Raw genomic sequence first — 17,358 nt, 5'->3', positions numbered from 1 at the left:
GGGACATTGGTGGAACAAGAACGAAGGGCCCAGAGGCCTGACAGGAGGGACTGGACGTCCCCCATCTCCACTCTGGTCAAAAAGGGCCAGTGACAATTCTTGGCAATATAACAGATCTATTTTATTTTAAAAAAACAAAACCCAGACCACCTGACTCCTTCCCCCAGAGGGTCCTTGATAAAGCTCTTGGGAAGGGCCTGGTTCTAGCCAAGCAGGGGACAGTGTCAGGAGGCTCTGATGTGGACACCAGGCTGGTGGGCTCTGCTCTTCCTTCTGCAAGCCCTCCTCCCACCTCTTTGCTCCCTTGTGAAAGGCGATGGCCTGATTCCTGGGTCCACGGGCACTGCCAGGTTCAGGGAGACAGGGGCGAGGGCCATGGGCATGCGTCCGGCCTCAGCCCCGGCCCCGGCAGGCAGGCAGCAGTGCGCGTGGGGGACGGAGTTAGTGAGAAGAAGACATGCACTAAGGTCCGTGTGTTCCCTGCACAGCCAGGGAGATGTTCAACAATGAACAAGAATGGCTGGGCCCCCGGCCCAGGAGAGGAAGAGGGGACTCCTGCTCTTCCTGTCCTGCTCCCTTTAGAGTCAATATTATTCTCACCGCCGTCCTGAAGAGTCGGTGTGGACTGGGGCCACGGCCCTGGGGAGGAGGCCATATAACTAGAGCCCATAGGGCTCGGACCCTCTGCCCCCGCACTTTCCAGTGCCCACCTGCTGGGCAGGATGCCCAGGGGTGTTGAGCACCCGCTCTGGATCCCTGGGGGGGACAGACCCTGTCTCAAGCTCCACTGGTTGGTTCCCTGAGCCGCACGCTGACACAGCGAGGGCAGAGCCTGCTGCTCCGTGTGCTCCCCCGTCCCGCCCCGCCGGGACTCCAGCTCCGCCTCAGCACCAGGGGTCCCGGGAGGCTCTGCCGCGGCAGAGGCTGTCGCTCCGTTGCCACGCGCTGTGGATGAGGCTCAAGGCATCCTCGAACTTCTTGCTGGAGGCTTCCTGGATGGCCTTGTGCGGGAGGTCCACCTGTGTTGGGGTGTGCGGGGCTCTGTGAGGGCCACGGAGTCTCTCTGCACCAGGTGCAGCTGCCCACCCTGCTAACTGCTGCCCTTCAAGGAGGTGCTCCGGCTGATGACGGGGTGACCGCCTGAGCCGCGTCCTCGCGGGGAAGGCCCGGGCTCGCAGCTGGACCCCTGCTTGGCAGGCCCTGCGCTTTAGGTGGCTCCACACCTGAGAGTATCCTGCCCACCTGGAATGGTTCTCTGCCCCAGCCCCACTGTAAGCACTGAACGCCTGCTTTTGGACTGGAAGCAAGAAGGTCAGGGATGGTGTTTCTGGGGTCCCACTTTCAGCTTCGTCTCAGACTCTCTGCAAGTCAGGGCTTCCCTTCGGTCCTAAATGTGCATGTCTGTCCCAGAGCTACAGGCATGGTGCTGGCTCCCGGCCCCTGCCTCCCACCTCCATCTGTGCCACGCAGGGCACCTTTCCTTAGGGAAGGCTCCGTTCTGCAGGCCGCTGGGCAGCTAGGTACCTGGTAGATGGTTCTCCACCCAGAGTTCAGTGCAGAAAGGAATCGGTCCAGTTCAGACGTGCAGCTCAGGTAGATGACCCAGGGTGGGAGGGGCTGCTGGCTGTCCCGGGAAAGCTCCTGGGGAGAGCAGGGCCCAGGTGAGCAGACACAGGGCTCCTTCCGCAGGACCTGCCTCCACCGCCACCCACCTGGCTCACCAAGACACAGTACTCCCTGCCCGGTTCCGTGCAGACGGCGCTGATGTCAGCCAGCTCGGCTGTGCCCAGGGAGCGGAAGAAGCTGGTCTGGCAATCCTCGTGGCACGTGAAAAGGCGGTCATCGGTGATCACCAGGCAGCAGGGGATGCAGGGGCTGGGGGTCACCCCCTGGGGGATGACCTGAAGGGCATTGGCAGAGGGACAGTGAGAAGCAAGCTGGAGCCCCAGCGCTGGTCTGCACCAGGGACCCCCCCCAACCCTCCCACTCCAGGGGCCCAGCCAACCCATGTGCCCCTCCCTCCAGAAGTCAGGCAGGCTCCGCCCACTCAAGACTATAGCTGGGGATGGGGTGACAGTGCGAGTTCCAGGCCACAGGTGGCCCTGAGCCCCAGGGTCTGCTCCTGGGCTGTCCCCTGGGGGGTCCCCAGTCTTGGTCCCCACAGGTGGCTCTGTGACTGGTGAGGGTTTGGGGAAGAGCCCCAGGATGGGGTCGGGAGGCAGGCGAACGGGAGGCGGCAGCTCACCCCTTTGGACACAGCCTGGCAGAGGTGCTGCATCCAGGCGGCCATCTCAGCCTCGCTGTCGGCGCTCAGCTCCAGGCAGGGCCGGTCGGCAAGGATGACCTGGAAGGCGTGGGGCCGATCCGTGGTGTTGGACCTCCGACAGCCACCGCACTGCTCCCCCCTGGGCCAGAGGAGGAGGGGTGAAACGCGAGGCGGGGGGGGGGGGCTCGGGGGGGGGGCCCCCGGGTGTGGCTCAAGGCACGTGGACACCGGGCCTGCCCCACAGTCAAGGGCTGGAAGACGCCCGAGGCAGCCCAGACCCTGCCGGCTCTCAGGAGGGGCTTAAAGCTGCTGGGCAGCCCTATTCCTCTCTGTGTGACACCTCTTATGTCCACAGTCACCAAGACCCTGCTAGACACCTAACCACGGCCAGGTGAGGGGTGAGAGCCAGCTCTGAGCTCCGGCCGCCCCAGAATCAGTGCTGCTCCAGGCCACTATTTCCTCTAAGGACGTGTGTGCAGCTTCCCCGTCAGGAGCTGCCCAGGGAAGGGGCTGCCTCCCTCCCTATCAGACCTGACCCTTTCCAGGCAAGGAGCTCTTGCTTCCCTGAGAGGAACGCTCCCCTCCCCCACGCTCGGGCCCTCAGTCCTCGGAGCTGGGCAGGACCCAGGGCGCGGCTCAGGGCTGCTGGCCGGGGGTGGGGGGTGGGCAGGGACACTCACCCCATGGTCACTGAGAGCAGGGGGATGACATCAGTGCGGTCGGGATACTGGTAGAGGATCCCGTTGCTGCAGGGGACAACATGGCAGGGGTGAGGCCTGTCCCAGGACCTGGGGACCAGGTGGAGCCCGGATCCCCGGGACTCCCCACAAGCTGGCGCCCTGAACTGCAGAGGCCAAGGAGGTCGGGGGCCTGTGTTCCATGGCAGGGAGGGAGAAGAAAGAACTCCAGAGGGACAGTGGGGAACGCCGCCCCCTCCGCACACCCGGGGACAGCCAGGTGCAGGCCCAGCCTAGGTCTTCGCCTCAAGCGTTCCAGGTGGGCTGCATTGGGCCCCAGAGATGGCTGGCTTTACAGAGAAGCTCTAATATCCTGGGATATATCTCCTCCAAAGTCTGTGGAGGAGGGAGCCGCCCCCACCCAGGGCCTTTCTCTTCAGTGACTTGCTGCAAAGAGCTCCCTCCTGGGGACCAGACAGCCCCCACCCCAGGGCTGCGTCCGAGGCCGGAGCTGCGAGGGCTCCCACCTGAGCACCACGAAGCACGTCTTCCAGTGCTCCTTGCCCAGGTAGGAGGTGCCCGCCTTGTAATGCAGCATGCCTTCTTTGGTGACGGCACCCTCGGGGGGTGAGCAGTGGCAGGGGACAGGGCCCGAGGACTCGTCTGTGGGGTCCTCCCAGTGCACAAGCCCGTAGAAGCGCACAGTAACAGCGGTGACCTGGGGAGGGGGCGGCGGACAGAGCAGTGAGGTCTGGGCCAACACCGGGAGCAGCCACCGAGGGCAAGGACACACCCCAGGTGGGGAGGGCGTGATGGGGAAATGCGAAAGACCTCTATTTGTACCTCTTGGCCCTAATACCAGGCTGGCATCTCAGGTTCTTACCTCACACTTAGATTCCTGGGCCACGAATTTGGCTAGTGCCAGCTTCTCCATGGTGGCATCTGTCAGGATGCTGGGGTAGGGTGGTTCCCGGCAGCCTTTGATCATGGCCGACTTCAAAGAAGCCAAGAAGAACCTGCACAGGGAGTGGGGTTTGCTGTCAGAGGCCAGGGCCTCAAACGGACGAGGCTTATTGCCGAGGGCTCCTGGCCTGCTGGGGGCGCCGAAACCTGGGGGAGGCAGAGCTCAGGCCAGCGGGCGGGGCAGCAATGTGACAGAGTCCATGGTCATCCAACGGTGACTTGGGAAAGGCCTAACCATTCCCAATGGCCAGGGAGCCTTGGATTTTGACAGTGAGGGAAGACCAGACAAGGGATGCAGCTGGACTTCAATGACAATACAATCTTATTAAATGCAGTTTTTGTGTAGAAATCTATGGGAGCACGCCATGGTCCAGCTGGGAGGACTGTGTTTTCTTTCTTGCTGGGTAATGCTCAGAAGCCCCCTTCCTCCCTGTAGGTCACCTGGGTTGACCAAGAGTCAACTGGTCAGTGTGTCTGTTCATTTTCCTGTTTCTCTGACCAGATGGCAGGCGCCAAAGGGAACACAGCTCTGTTCTCCATTTCTTTGTATGCCACCCCCCACCCCCCACCCCTGAGGGCGTGAGTCCAGGGCACAGCCAAACCCGTGGCAGGTGCCAATTCTGCAGTTCAGTGGAAGGCGGGGCTGTCACTCACTCAGCCAGGGCCACGTCAGCTGTGTCCAGCAGAAACTGTTTCCTGCGATTGGTGCACACCAGCTTCACTGTCTGCTGGTCTAGGCCCACCTGCCAGAAACCACGCGGGGCTTGGTCACTGCCTAGCAGAAGAGGCAGCCAGGGCCAGACTGAGGGCCACCTGGGGAGGGGGGAAGCACGCCCTGGGGTCGCCACGAGGTAAAGCTGCAGAGGCCTGGGACCCCAGCAAGAGTTAGGGCAGGATGGTCACAGATACGGCAGGGGGAGACAGAGGTGACCCCGAGCCTGGCTCTCGTCCTCGGCACCCCACTCAGCAGCTGCTCCGAGATGAGCAGGCGCCCCGCCCCGGGGACTGAGGCAGGGGACCTGCCTGCTCTGCAGCCCAGCGGGTGGGTGGCCCAAGGAGCGCTGCCCTCCAGCAAGCACCACCTGCGGAGCCCGAACTCACCGACACGTAGTCAAGTTCATTGTAGGAAATGGCCTCTTCCACCAGGTATGGCTTCTCTGTGGCCCCTGAGACAGAAGACCCCAATGCTTATTTCCCACAGTGGCCTCTTTTCCATCCCCCTGAACTAGTTTCTAAGACCCGGCCGCTCTCTGCAGAAGACCTGCCCGGGCCCTGAGGTCTGAAATGATGGAGCGACAGGGGGCTCATGGAGAGGAGGCCCCAGGCTCATGTCGTGGGGCTGCTGGGACTGCCAGCCACACCTTCTGTGGAGGGCACTTCCGTCACCACAGGCCAGGCAGCGGGGACTCTCGGGGCGGGGGTGCTGGGGGAAGGGGGCGCGGGCACCTTTGCGGAGCAGGTACACATAGCAGTCTGTGAGCAGCACATACAGCAGCTGCAGCGCGCCCTCCATGTGCCCCGTGCTCATCTGGATCATCTGCGGGGCCGAAACAAGGGCAGGTCTGCTCGGGGCCCCTCCCTCCCCCCCAGACAAGGCAGCACATTCCCCCCTGCTGTGCGGGCTCGGCCCACCCCGCCCTGCCTGGGCTGTGCTGGCTCCCGTTCTCGCCCGGGTTCCTGGGACTTACTTTGAAGAGCTGCTCTTCGTTTTCTCGAAACACGTGGATCATCAGCAGGAGTAAGTGATTGTTGTCTACTCTGTGAGAGGGACAAGGGCAGGGGAGGTGTCAGGGTGGGGCAGTGGCGGGAGCGGTGAAACGGCCACAGAGAGGAAACAGACATACAAGAGAGGCGGTGCAGGCACCCAGAAGCAGCGCAACTGTCATGGCTCTGCGCCCAGCCAGGAGCCAAAATGGCGGGGGGCGGGGGGGGGAGGTCACACCCCTTCCTACTTCCCAGCCCAGGGTACATCTTCTGGGAGATTCGCTTAGTTTATTTGGAGGACAGATACCCAGGGCCCCCTGCTTCCAGGACTGGGAGTGTCTCTCATGCAGGCGACACGGGCAGCCTTGCTCACCTGAACTCGGCCGCGTGGGACATCTCAGAAGGGCTCCCCTGCCCCTCATCCACCCCGGAGTCCTCAGCGCTGCTCGGACATGGGCTGGGCTGGTCTCGCTTGAGCGGGCAGAGAGCCTCCTGGGTCCCAGGCCCTGGCTCAGGCACAGGGTCCTCGCTGACCGGGGGCAATTGGGTGTCCAGTTCCTGGGTCTCTGGCTCCTGAGCCTCCCCCGCTATGTCCCCTAGCGGCTGAGGCGCCTGTCCCTCTCCTCCTCCTCCCTCTTCTTCTTGGCCAGCAGCCGCAGGGCCACCAGGAACATGCAGCGGTTGGCTAGGCCCTGCAGGGTCATGGTGGCTGCCACCTGATGTAACAGTGCTTGGACTCTCGACGGTAAAGCGGTAGAAGTCCATTGGGGCCGGAAGCCCCTCACTAAAGTCACAAAATGGTGACCTCTCCGGGGTGGCCCCCGGAGAGCCAGTCCGAAAGGACTGGTCTGGGGGCTCGGCGTGGGAGCACCAGGTGCGAGGGTCCAGCTGCCCGTTGAGCTGGTCGATGACCTTACTCAGGGGCTGCCCCAGGCGCTCCATGGAGGTGTCCTTCATTTCTGGGATGAGCAGACCCATCTGGCTGGGCTCCGAGCGCTCGCTGCTCTCAGCTGCGTTGCCAGGCCCTTCTTCCTTCTCCTGGACGGAAGCAAGGGGGGGTTCTGGTGAACCCCGGCCAAGGCCTGGGCTGCTGACGTGGCTGCCACTGTCCCCCGTCCTGGCACTGGTGTGCTGGGTAGAGGCTGGGTGAAGTGGACTTGCTTCCTCATCTGATCTGGCCTTTTTCTTCTTGCCAGTTTTCTTCTTCTTGGTGACTCTTAGGACAGAAGTGAAGGGGAGAAATGAGCATGTGAGCACCACAGGACTGAGGGACATCTGGTGGGCAGGGCCAGAAGAGGTGACCCTGTGCATGTGGCCTCTGAGGGCACGGCAGGAGCTTCAGTGGTGCTGGGCAGTGCTGGGGGCGGGGCTCTGGGCCAGGGGCAGCAGTGGCTTGGGCTGAGGTCCCTCATGTGGCTGGCTGGGGCGGGGACCAGCCAAGGAGGCACACATGGCAGCAGCCCGAGGAACCCGAGCGGGTCCTGCAATCCAGCCAGCTGTGCTCTAGGGAACAACAGGCCGTGGCTTTGCCCTGAGGACGTGGGCAGTGGCCCCTGAGCTGACCTCACTTCCCGTTCGGTATCATCGTGGACCAGAAACGTACTCAGTCTTCTGGGCTTGCTCTCCTGCACCCACTGTTTGGTTCTAAGTTGGATGCACTGGGCCTGGCTAAGTGACCCCAAGTCTGAGTGGCTCAAGCTGCTCAGGACTGAAACCAATCTGGGGGAGAGGGAACCCTGACTCCCGTCACTGGGGAGCAATTCCCCTGCCTTGGGCCAGCAAGCCTCTGGGGCATTTGAGTTTCAAGCGCAGGAGCCAGGAGGCAGGGGGCCCAGGAGGTCTGGGCCAGGAGTGTCCCAACTTGTCATCCACCTCCTCCTTCCCTTCCATGTCCTAGTTGCTACGACAAAGCTACTTTTCCTTGAATGAGCCGTGCTGAGCTAGAATTAGTGCGAATCTCAGAAATTGCACATTAACACCCAAGAACTCCCTTGGAAAGAAGTCCCGTTGGAAGGTGCTTTCCAGTCCTGGATGGATTGGACATTGCTCCTGGGCCTGGCCCCTGGAGCCAGCTGGCTGTGGCCTGGGCCTCTTGTCTTCTGGGCCTGCTCTGAGTACTACCAAGCAAGGGAGGGGGTACTTAGTCTCCAGGAAGATGCCCAACTGCCTGTGTGGACTAAAAGGTGATGCGAAGAGTGGACTGAATGGTCCCCAGGATGCTCACCCATCTTCTCCCCTGCCCCAGCCCCCGCTGACCTGATGACTTCGAGCTCTGGGCAGGTGTCTGGCAGTTCCGGGGTGCGGGACTCCACCTTCTCCTGAAAGGTGGTATGCACTGGGGTGGTGTCAGAGGAAGAGATGGTCTCTGCCTGGTCTTCATTGAAGGGGTTGTGGCGCTGGGTGGGACTCTTGGTAGAAGCTTTGCTGCTGGTCACGTCTGAGGCAGCGGAGCGGGGCCCACTGATGGCGTCTGTGAGGTCTCCGTCTGGGAGGACAGGAAGCAGGAGACAGCTGGCAGACACCCTCTGCAGGCACCAGGCCCCCATAGCAGGAAGGCAGGAGAGTTCCTCCTGGGGAAATCCGATTGGGGCAGCGCCGTTGCAAGAGTAGAAGTCCCAACCCAACAGGACATGGGATTTACGCTTTAAGAACTGAGAGGGACCAGCATCATCAGCCCATCACCACCACCACCAGCAGCCCTTGAGAGGCAGAGCAATTTGGCCAAATTTGAGTTAAGAGCTCTAGGCTGAAGCCCCTGTGGATGGTGAGCTTGATGCTTGAAGAGATGGGCCACACATCTCTCGGGTTAACCTTGGAGCCCTCCCTCAGAGGGTTTAGAGGGGTGCCCGGCAGCCCCTTCAGCACCGCAAGACACCGGCAGGGCCGAGATACCCGCAGTCCTCTGAAGGGTCCCCCCTGCCCAGAGGCAGATAAAAAGGAACGGAAGACCAGAGATCAGAGAAAATGAGGGGTGCAGAGTGGAGGGCAGAGGCGGAGAGGATGGGAGAGGGGGCCCACGGGGTGAGGAGCATGAGGAAGGGCAGAGAGGAGCCAGAGCACAGGAGAGAGAATGAGATGCGAAGGGGACAGGAAAGGTGTGTCGAGTGGGCCCTTCAGTGGCTGCTTCTCTCCCTGACAACCCACCGGCACTCTCCAGGGGGCAGGACCAGGTGCCCCTTTTAAGGGGGGTGCTGAAACTCCATTTTGTTCACCCCTCAGCTTGCACACTGGTCCACTCTCACCGTGTCCCCACCCTGGGGAGAAGCCGGGTGGGGGATGATGCTGCCCCTCTAGTGCAGAGCTTGTTTGTCCCAACCATCCGTCCCAGGTCCCTGGAACAGGGTGCGGAGTGGGGGAGCACCAGCAGGAGAAAGCACATGGGACATTTATCTGTGGCAGATGGGGGCTGCCCATGTGGAGAGCTGAGGCCCGGCTGGTGGAACAGCCCGGGTGAGGGTTAATGGCAACTGTTCACGCTCCATTAGCCTCCTTAACCACATCTCACTGGCCATCATCTGCCCAGGAGACAGGGCAAGCATGCGTTCCACCTCAGCCTCCTCTGCAAGGGCCCACCTGCTGTCAGCTTCCGAGCGGGTCTTAAAAACCACTGGCAGCTGTCTGCTGACATAGCACATCATCCACATTTTTTAAAAAGTACATTGTTTTTTAATATAAGGACAAAAGAGGGGACTAAAGCAATCACCAGCTCTGCCAGAAAAACACTAGCAAGAGATAAGCCTTTCTCCTGAGGTCCTAGGACCAGAGCCTTAGTGCTCAGATGCAGAAAACCTCACCCTTCGGTCTCAAATAAGGTTCCTGCAAAGCCCACACGCTCTTGTTCCAGCCCCTGGGGGTGTGCAGCTGCTCATGGGGGGGGGTCTGAGAGGTGAGTGAGCAGACCACCGGACGTGGTAGGCGTCAAGACCGGGGTGCCCACCAGTCCTGTAAACGAGCCAAGGACCGTGGAACGGCCACCCCGATCCCTACTCCGGGGCCCAGAGTTTGGAGCTGCCCCCATGTCCTGCTTTCCTCCGGGTCTCAGGAGAAGACCAAGCCTCCCCAGGTGAGCAGCCAGAGCGGGCTCAGGACTTCTCTGGAGCTTAAGGAACTCACAAGCAGGAGATCGCTGCTGGGACACATCTCACCCGGCCCTGGAGCCCGGCCCGAGCAAGCAGTGCGGCTGGGCTGTTAGTCCTCAGGTCACGGGGGTGCTCTGCAGGGCTGCAGGGGGAGGTCAGGCCCTGCTTGTCAAGCAATGGCAACAGGCCACAAGTAGCTGGGTCAGGAGGGGGGTTAGTGGTTAGAACCGGAGGGGAAATGTCAATGCCCAGCGTGCCCACTGCAAGGAGAGAGGCTGAGAGGGTAAATGATGTCGTGATGGAATTCTGGATTTCAAGCTCATCTTAACTAAGATCCGGGACTCCCTGATGCTACTCTCTTGGCCAGATGACATAATTTATTTTTCCCCAATGCCATCTTATTTCCTTCAAACTTAAGCGATTTCATACGCATGTTCTCGGGAAAAGACCATCTGCCATCCATTACTCAGCGATCATGGCTCTACTAATGGGGGGCCAGCTCCCCAGCAGTGGGGAGAGCACCAGTCCCTCCTTCAGAGGCTGGCCATCCACTCCACCCGGGGTGGAAGGGGCTCACAGGACAAGAGGGTCTTTAATACAGGGGTCTGGTTATGCCCTTAGATTTAAGGAGGAAGCATTAACCTTAGAAACATGCCCTACGCTCTGAGTAATCACAGGAACGTAGAGAATAGCCTCACATATTTTCACAAGCCCAGAAGTCGGGTACCGGGCAGGAAAAAATGCCCAGGCACTACTGCCACCTAGTGGACACTGAGTTTATTTTAATCTGCCTTAAAACTTGAGAATCTCCCCCATAGAAAGTTTCATCTATACGTGGGCAATTTCCATTACTTTGACCTCAGTCTCATTCAGGCCTCAACCTCATCCAAAAATATCCAGGAGGAAGCCATTAAGAATGGACTAAAGGATCGAGCCCTCTGCCTTTGCTTCTTGATGCTTCTAACACAGGAACACATCTGACCTACAGGAATTTACAACCCACACGTTCAAAGGCATCCCTTTCCAGAACAGGTCTCCACCGCTGGGTCAGGCCGGCAGTGCCCCACATGTCGGCAGCGCTCTACACACGTCCAGCGCATGGCCTAGCATCGGAATCGGGAAGGGTGACCTGTGTGCCCCTGAAAAGCAGTCACTTAGCGGGTCCACAAGGACACAGCATAAAGGAAGGCAGGAGTCCTACCCCAGGGAAAGAATTTGCCTAGGGCTACAGGGCTAAAGGGCAGGTTCTCCTACTGCAGAATTCCATCAGTTAGAACGCCCAACGTGGCTGTATTATGATCATTGACATTATTATAAAGAACGAGCTGATTTTGAATCATGCAGCAAGCTTGGCAAGGAAACATTGCGAAAACAGGAAAAGAGGGTAACAGCAGACTCTGCCCCACCTTCCCAGTCTGTGCTGGGTACAGACGGCACTGCTGGGAACACATCTCCAAAATCATAATCTACAAAAACGGGGACAAAACTGAAGATTAGAAACAGGCAGTGGAAGGACAGGGAGGGTGGGCACAATGGGGCAGGAGGCATGGGGGAAACCGAGAGAGGAAAAATCTAAACTTCCTGCATTTTATCTACCAGCCAGCCTCAGAGGAACTCATTAGGACCCCAGTTGCCTCAGCTTGGGCACTGGCCCAGCGGCCTCTGATCAGCTAGCAAGGCGCCCGGGGGCAGAGAACCTGGTTCTGGCAGAGAAGAATGTGGGCCCACCTGCACCTGACCTTCTTTTCTGTCCCGCGCCTTCCTTGCCCCCGTTCCCAGCAGCTGAGATGAGGGGGCCGCTCCTTTCAAGGCCCGTCCCTCTGACTTCTCTGAGGCAGCCCATTCACCCCACCCCAGGAGACTGAGCCGCTTTCTTGCCCTCGTACAAGGACCAGTGCAAGTCTTGCTAAGAGCAAGGCTGAAAGTCCTGCCCCCTCCATGGGTCGTGGCCCAAGGCACAATGAGAAATAACGAAAAAGGTCAAGGTCTCAATGCTGATGTAATTCTGGGGAGTCCCAGGGGCTGAACTTGGGCTTGGAACCCCTTCCCTGGAGGTGAGGTGGGGTGCGGGGGATGAAGACATCTGGTTTCCCACATGGGGTGGAGGTGGGGAAACAGCCAGTTTTATAAATGAACACGGAGGCCCAAGTTTTCAAAGGAACCAGGCTGTTCCAATAAGTTCTTGAATCAAGACAACAAAACAACATCCGGACTTGGTGACATTCTTTTTTCAGCCTCTGGTACAATGGGTGCGACTGTCCCTGATATGTCGGCAAAGTGCAGGAGGTACCCAGAAATCGAATGGACTCATGAGAAATGGTGGCGGGTTCTCCCTAAACTCTGTAGCTACCTGGCTTCCTTCCGTTTGCAGTCCGTCCTTAGCTTCTTTCTGCCTAGAATCTAGGGCAGGACGCCCCTCAGGGCAGGCCATGCGGTGACAGGAAGTTTCCCAGTCACACTGCTAACCCCTCCTCACTCGGGAAACTGACCCTGGGCTGTGGCTGGAGCCTTCGGGGAAAAGGGTCTAACAGTCATAAGACCATTTGGCTTTTTGTCTCCAGAGTCAGTGCTTCAGTCCCCAAAGGGACTCAGAGAAAATGAAGATCTGGGAAGCGGCCGACCCTGTTTAACCTCAATCTCAACCACCGGACCAAAACTAGCCAAGAAAGACGTCACCCAGCCTGGGGCAAGTGGCTCTAGAATCAGTGCCACCGCAGGGGCTGGACTCCTTCCTGCCCGGGGCCACTCACCCTCACTCGATGGGGCGATCGCACTGTCGTCCCACTCCAGGTTGGTGGAGGTGACGGAGTTGAATGAGTTGAGGGACAGGCTGTCTGAGCCATGGACCGAGCTGGGAAGGCGGTCCTCGAAGTCCAGCAGGTACTGAGGTTTGTAGTAGTCAGGCATGTAGGGGGCCAAGTCTAAGTAAGGGGCGTCCTGAGGAGAGAAGGGGAAGGCAGGCTCAGTGGCAGGAGGCCACGGGGGGACCGAAGACAAGGGCTTCCAGGGATGGCAGAGTCCAGGTTTGGGAGCCACGGACCTACTGTCACACCCTCCCCAGTGCTAGTTTTCTCTGGGAAGCCAATGGGCTTAAGGTACTAAATTCAGAAACAAGCTGCTAAAAAGAGTAACGTGGCCCTGGCTGGTGTGGCTCAGTGGATTGAGTGCCGGCCTGCAAACCAAAGGATCGCTGTTTCAATTCCCAGTCAGGGCACTTGCCTGGGTTGCGGGCCGGGTCTCTAGCTGGGGGCACACAATAGGCAACTGATTTATAGATGTAGCCATCGCACACTGATCGATGTTTCTCTCCCTCTCTTTCTCCCTCCCCTTCCGCTCTCTCTAAAAATAAGTAAATGAAATCTTAAAAAAATAAAAATAAAAAGGGTAACGTGAATGGCTGCAGCTCTCAAAGCTGGACTGGAGGCCGACAGATACGACAGAACCCAACTACGCCTCTAGCCCTCCCCTGACCTCTTGCTGTTAGAGTTGCTCATTTCCCTAATTTCTACTGCTTTTCAGTAGCTAAGATCCTCCGTCTGTGCTGATGGGGGAGGGACCCGGGAAGCGGACTGGACTAGGATGGGGCAGCCGCACCCGTCTTGATGAGCCCGAGTCTGAGAGGCACTTTGGGCCCCTCTGGCTCGTTCTGGGCCAGCACTGCATCGCTCTAGTGCGTGATGGTGAGGGACACATGACAGCGTGAGGAGGGACTCTGGGAGCATGGTGCTGGTGACAATTCTGGCACCCCAGGAGGCACAGGGGTGAATTCGCCCTGTCCCTCTCACACAGTCCTGTCCTAAACATCAAGGACAGTACTTCAGCACTAAAATGCGCCAGGCAGGGTGCCGCCTCTCCAAGTTGGGGCAGAGATAAAAAGGTGTCAGCTGAACCAGGAAACCTGGCCTTAAGCCAAGGGAGAATCACCCCCTTCCACTCACACCCACTGTTCGGACCCCGAACCCTGCGCTCACCTGTACAAACACCTAGCAGGCTCCCAGGGAGGGACCCAGACAATGAACCCCATGCCCACCCTGCCCGCTCCTCTGCCCCTGCAGGTGGCGAGAGCTGCGGTGTCTCACCAGATCCAGGTCGAATCGAATGAACTCCAGTCCAGACACCAAGGTCAGGAAGAGCGTCAGGTGATCGTGGCTGCAGACCAGGGCATTCCTGAGAGATAGGGAGGGATGATGGGAGTTCTGGGCCTGGTTGCCAGCCTGGCCCTACCTCACCAACCAGCAGGCTCTGCTGACATGTGACATGGGACATCCCCCCTCCCTGAGGGCACCCAGCTTGATGCAGCCTCACCCGCCCCTTTGCGGCACTCTCCTCTTGGGTTCGGGGCCACATAGTGCTTTAGTGCCATTGCCTTCAGGTATGGGGCCTGCAGCATAAAGCCGTCCGGCTCACAGCAGCTGCCACAGATGCTCTGATCCTGCAGCAACCCCAGGAAAGGCTGCACATCCCAGTGGGGTCTGAGGCCTGGGGAGAGGATCAGGCAGAGGCGGAGCGCCGAACTGCTAACCATGAGCCGGGCTGGAGTGCCAGACTCCTGGCAAAAGCTGTCCCAGGCAAGGCTCTAACAGCCCTGTGGCCGTCACTGACATGTCCTCAGCAGGCAGCGCCAGGCCAGGCCTCTGATGTGGCTCAAGGGCAGCTCTGGGGCTACAGGAGACAGCGCAGACACTCACTTGACGTAGTACTTATGCAGCAGGCCCACGTTCTCCTGGAACAGCCGCAGGTAGCTCTCCAGGGAGTTCTCGTTGAGGGCCAAGTACAGCCAGGCGCGGCCTGCAAACAGGGGCAAGAGTGACTGGAAGGGAGTTCTGTCAGGGGCTGGCTTTTTTGCCAAGCAAGGACAGAAAGGAAAGAAAGGGGACCACTCACACCAACAGCCTTCTTCTCGGAATGCTACAGCCCCTGAAATCTTTATTTTCCTGGTCAGCCCCTGGCCTGTGGCTGCCCAGGAAGCTCTGATAAAGAGGGCAGGTTGCAAACTTCAGGTGGGTTGATAAATGCAAGGACTCTGCCCGACCCTGTAGGCTACACTGACCCTTGCTCAGGGAGGGAAGCGACACTTGTTACGTGCTGGGTCTGGGACTTGCTGGGAGGCTGGTTCTCTTCTGCATCTCACTCCCCTTCACGCTCTGCCCCCAACACACACACACATCCACAATGCTCCCACGGACTGCCTTGTGCAGGGAGAAGAGGGGCCTCAGGGAAGGCACTGGCATTTGAGCGCCCACTGCCTCTGGGCATCACGAGGGAATCAGCTTCCAGGGCTGCCCAGGAGGCCCCACCTGAGCCCCGAGCTACCCACAGGGAGCGCAGAGCGGGTTCCTCCCAGCATGAACCTGGGACTACTCACTGCGCCCCAGGTTGGTGGCCACATGCTGCAGCACCTCGATCTGTCTGATGGCCTCTCGCCGGGTGAAATGCACCACGAGCACCCAGTAGCCAGAGGAGAGGTCTTGCAGGCTGAGAAAACAGGGCAGGAGCTGCCATGACCGAAGGCAATGGATTCCCAGTGGGACCCACAGGGAACGGCGCAGCTTCCCACCATCATTTCATCTGCCAGTTCCCCCTCGAGTCAGTTATGCCTGCTCATTGGCAATTCACAGAGATAACTACACACAGCCTGCGGCCCCCCTGAGGGAGGCAGATCTTTCTGCCCAAGGAGGGAGGAACTAAAAGGCGGCCAAGGCTACCGACCTCCGACTGCAGGCTACGCATGCCCTTGGCCGCGCCCCCATGCCCCACCTCCTTCCCCAGACAGGACCGCAGCCTACCCGTACAGCAGGGCGTGGTCCAGGTGCTCACACAGACGCTGCAGGACCTTGTCGTGGTTCCGGATGGCAGGGGTCTCATCTTCACACGCAGCCAGGTAGCTCTGCAGCTGAGGGGGGGGGGGGGGAAGAAAACCGGCCCCAAATTAGAGATGCATAAAGGGGGCACTACAGAAGTCCTGGCATCGAGAGGATTGCTGAGAAAAACAGTCAAAAGGCGTATTCATGGTGCCGGACAGAGGAGTTCCCCTCAAATTGCCTGCACTGATGCTCGTCCTGCTCCTGGACGGGAGGACCCGGAGACTGAGGGCTGTACCCTTCCGGCCCAGGCCCCCTACAGGCGCTTCGGAAGAGCTTCGCACAACAACTGGCACGGTAGTCACGGTCCATGCGCATGTCTCAGGTGGTACCAGCCCTTGAGCCAGGGTCACCGAGCTACACAACCCCAGGGCGCTACACCCTGTTATCCACATGAATGAACCCCGGCCCCTGGAGTCATGCATCTGGTGGCCCTGCTTCAATGGTCCCTCCGCACAGACTAAGGGCTGAGGGAGTGGGGCACCTGCCCCAACGGTCTTCTTGCCACAGGCTGACGTGGGACACTGGGTTTGCCTGGGGAACCTGACCAGGCTGGATACGGATCTGGGTACACGCCAGGGTCATGGCAAGCCCTAAACCAGGAAGGGCACTGTCCTCAAGCTGGACTGATAGAAGACGTGGCCAGCAGGCGAGGGGACGTGCAGCTCCGAGCAAACCCCGCCCAGCTGAGAGGAAGATGGCAGCTCTACCAGCTCAGTTAAGGCTAAGAAAGCCCAGATACTTGGACAGAGTTCTCTGCAACCGGGTAGAAGGCAGGGGTCCCTTCCATGTAAAGCCGTAGAAGTCTCTCCACCTTCATTTCAGCCACACTCTGCTCGGCTGCTGCCCTTCCAATGGCCAGGAGGGGGAAGGACACATTGAAAGAGCCCCCACCCCTGTTCCCGCATCTCAGGTTGGAGCGCTTGGCGCTGGACGAATGCGCTCTCATGTTTTCTGCGGCAGCGGCGGAGACGGCAGCAGCAGGCAAAATACATCAGCCACACCAGCAAGCACGCGCTCTTGGAGACAGGCCAGCCATTCAGCCCCCACAACAAAAATAGTCTCTCTTCTCTGTGGCCCAGAGTGAGCCCTGGCAGCCCTGCTGGCCCGGGACCGACCTCAGTCCTTGGGGCTCTGCCCTGCCTCCCGAGAGCCAGGAGAGATGGAGCCCCAGGACTGAAAGGGAGAGCCGTGGGCTGGAGAGAGCCACACAACTCTCAGCAACGGCTGAAAGTCTTCACGTACACCGCGCTACCGAGAACCACAAAGCCAATGTCCAGGTTTGTGTGTGTGTGTCTTTTGAAAAGATTTTATTTATTTTTTGAGAGAGGGGAAGGGAGGGAGAAAGAAAGAAAGAGAAACATCGCTGTGTGGTTGCCTCTCGAGCGCCCCCAATTAGACACCTGGCCTGCAACCCAGGCATGTGCCCTGACTGGGAATCGAACCAGCGACACTTGGCTCACAGACCGGCGCTCAATCCACAGAGCCACAGAGAAATTTTTATTTTTTTAATGTAGTTAACTCTGTCAGTATTTTCCTCTATAGTTTCCTATTTTTCCTAGTCTTTTATTACAAAAGCACATTTATTCTTCTTTGGTTTTAGGACTTTTGGGGTATTTTTAATGCTTAGATCTTTATCTACGACATGGGTTAAGGATTCAGCTTCACTAGTTTTTTTGATGGATAACCCATTCTCCACATTAACGGTCCCTTGCTGATTTGTGATTTAACATGACATCTTTCTAGGCTATTTTATTTAACTGGTCCGTTGTCTACTTCTGCGGCAGTCCCCTACTTTTAATTAATTT

At 59.0% G+C, this 17,358-nt stretch overlaps 1 protein-coding gene across 2 annotated transcripts in view; it reads right to left on the bottom strand.

Annotated features, from left to right (window-relative positions):
* Positions 1-879: 879 nt before the first annotated feature.
* Positions 880-17,358, bottom strand: part of PLEKHM2 (pleckstrin homology and RUN domain containing M2) — a 32,485-nt gene continuing 16,006 nt past the window's right edge. Inside the window, exons 2-20 of one of the 2 annotated variants that reach the window (XM_090268647.1) lie at positions 15,476-15,582; positions 15,055-15,164; positions 14,378-14,477; positions 13,769-13,856; positions 12,440-12,626; positions 11,096-11,155; positions 7,867-8,095; positions 5,984-6,826; positions 5,595-5,664; positions 5,353-5,443; positions 5,008-5,072; positions 4,561-4,649; positions 3,827-3,959; positions 3,471-3,661; positions 2,947-3,012; positions 2,246-2,405; positions 1,722-1,901; positions 1,525-1,641; positions 880-1,019 (exon numbers count right to left, since the gene is read on the bottom strand). In XM_090268647.1, coding sequence (XP_090124773.1) covers positions 885-1,019; positions 1,525-1,641; positions 1,722-1,901; positions 2,246-2,405; positions 2,947-3,012; positions 3,471-3,661; positions 3,827-3,959; positions 4,561-4,649; positions 5,008-5,072; positions 5,353-5,443; positions 5,595-5,664; positions 5,984-6,826; positions 7,867-8,095; positions 11,096-11,155; positions 12,440-12,626; positions 13,769-13,856; positions 14,378-14,477; positions 15,055-15,164; positions 15,476-15,582 — 3,021 coding nt within the window. In that variant the 3' untranslated portion in view covers positions 880-884. The remainder of the gene's footprint in view (positions 1,020-1,524; positions 1,642-1,721; positions 1,902-2,245; positions 2,406-2,946; positions 3,013-3,470; positions 3,662-3,826; positions 3,960-4,560; positions 4,650-5,007; positions 5,073-5,352; positions 5,444-5,594; positions 5,665-5,983; positions 6,827-7,866; positions 8,096-11,095; positions 11,156-12,439; positions 12,627-13,768; positions 13,857-14,377; positions 14,478-15,054; positions 15,165-15,475; positions 15,583-17,358) is intronic. The other variant, XM_090268648.1, reaches the window with a different exon arrangement.

The sequence above is a fragment of the Furipterus horrens genome, unplaced genomic scaffold, assembly GCF_987537825.1.
Source record: "Furipterus horrens unplaced genomic scaffold, mFurHor1.1.pri manual_scaffold_3, whole genome shotgun sequence".
NCBI classification, from domain to species: domain Eukaryota; kingdom Metazoa; phylum Chordata; class Mammalia; order Chiroptera; family Furipteridae; genus Furipterus; species Furipterus horrens.
Note: the sequence above shows the minus strand (reverse complement) of the source record. Positions and strands in the feature narration are given on the sequence as shown.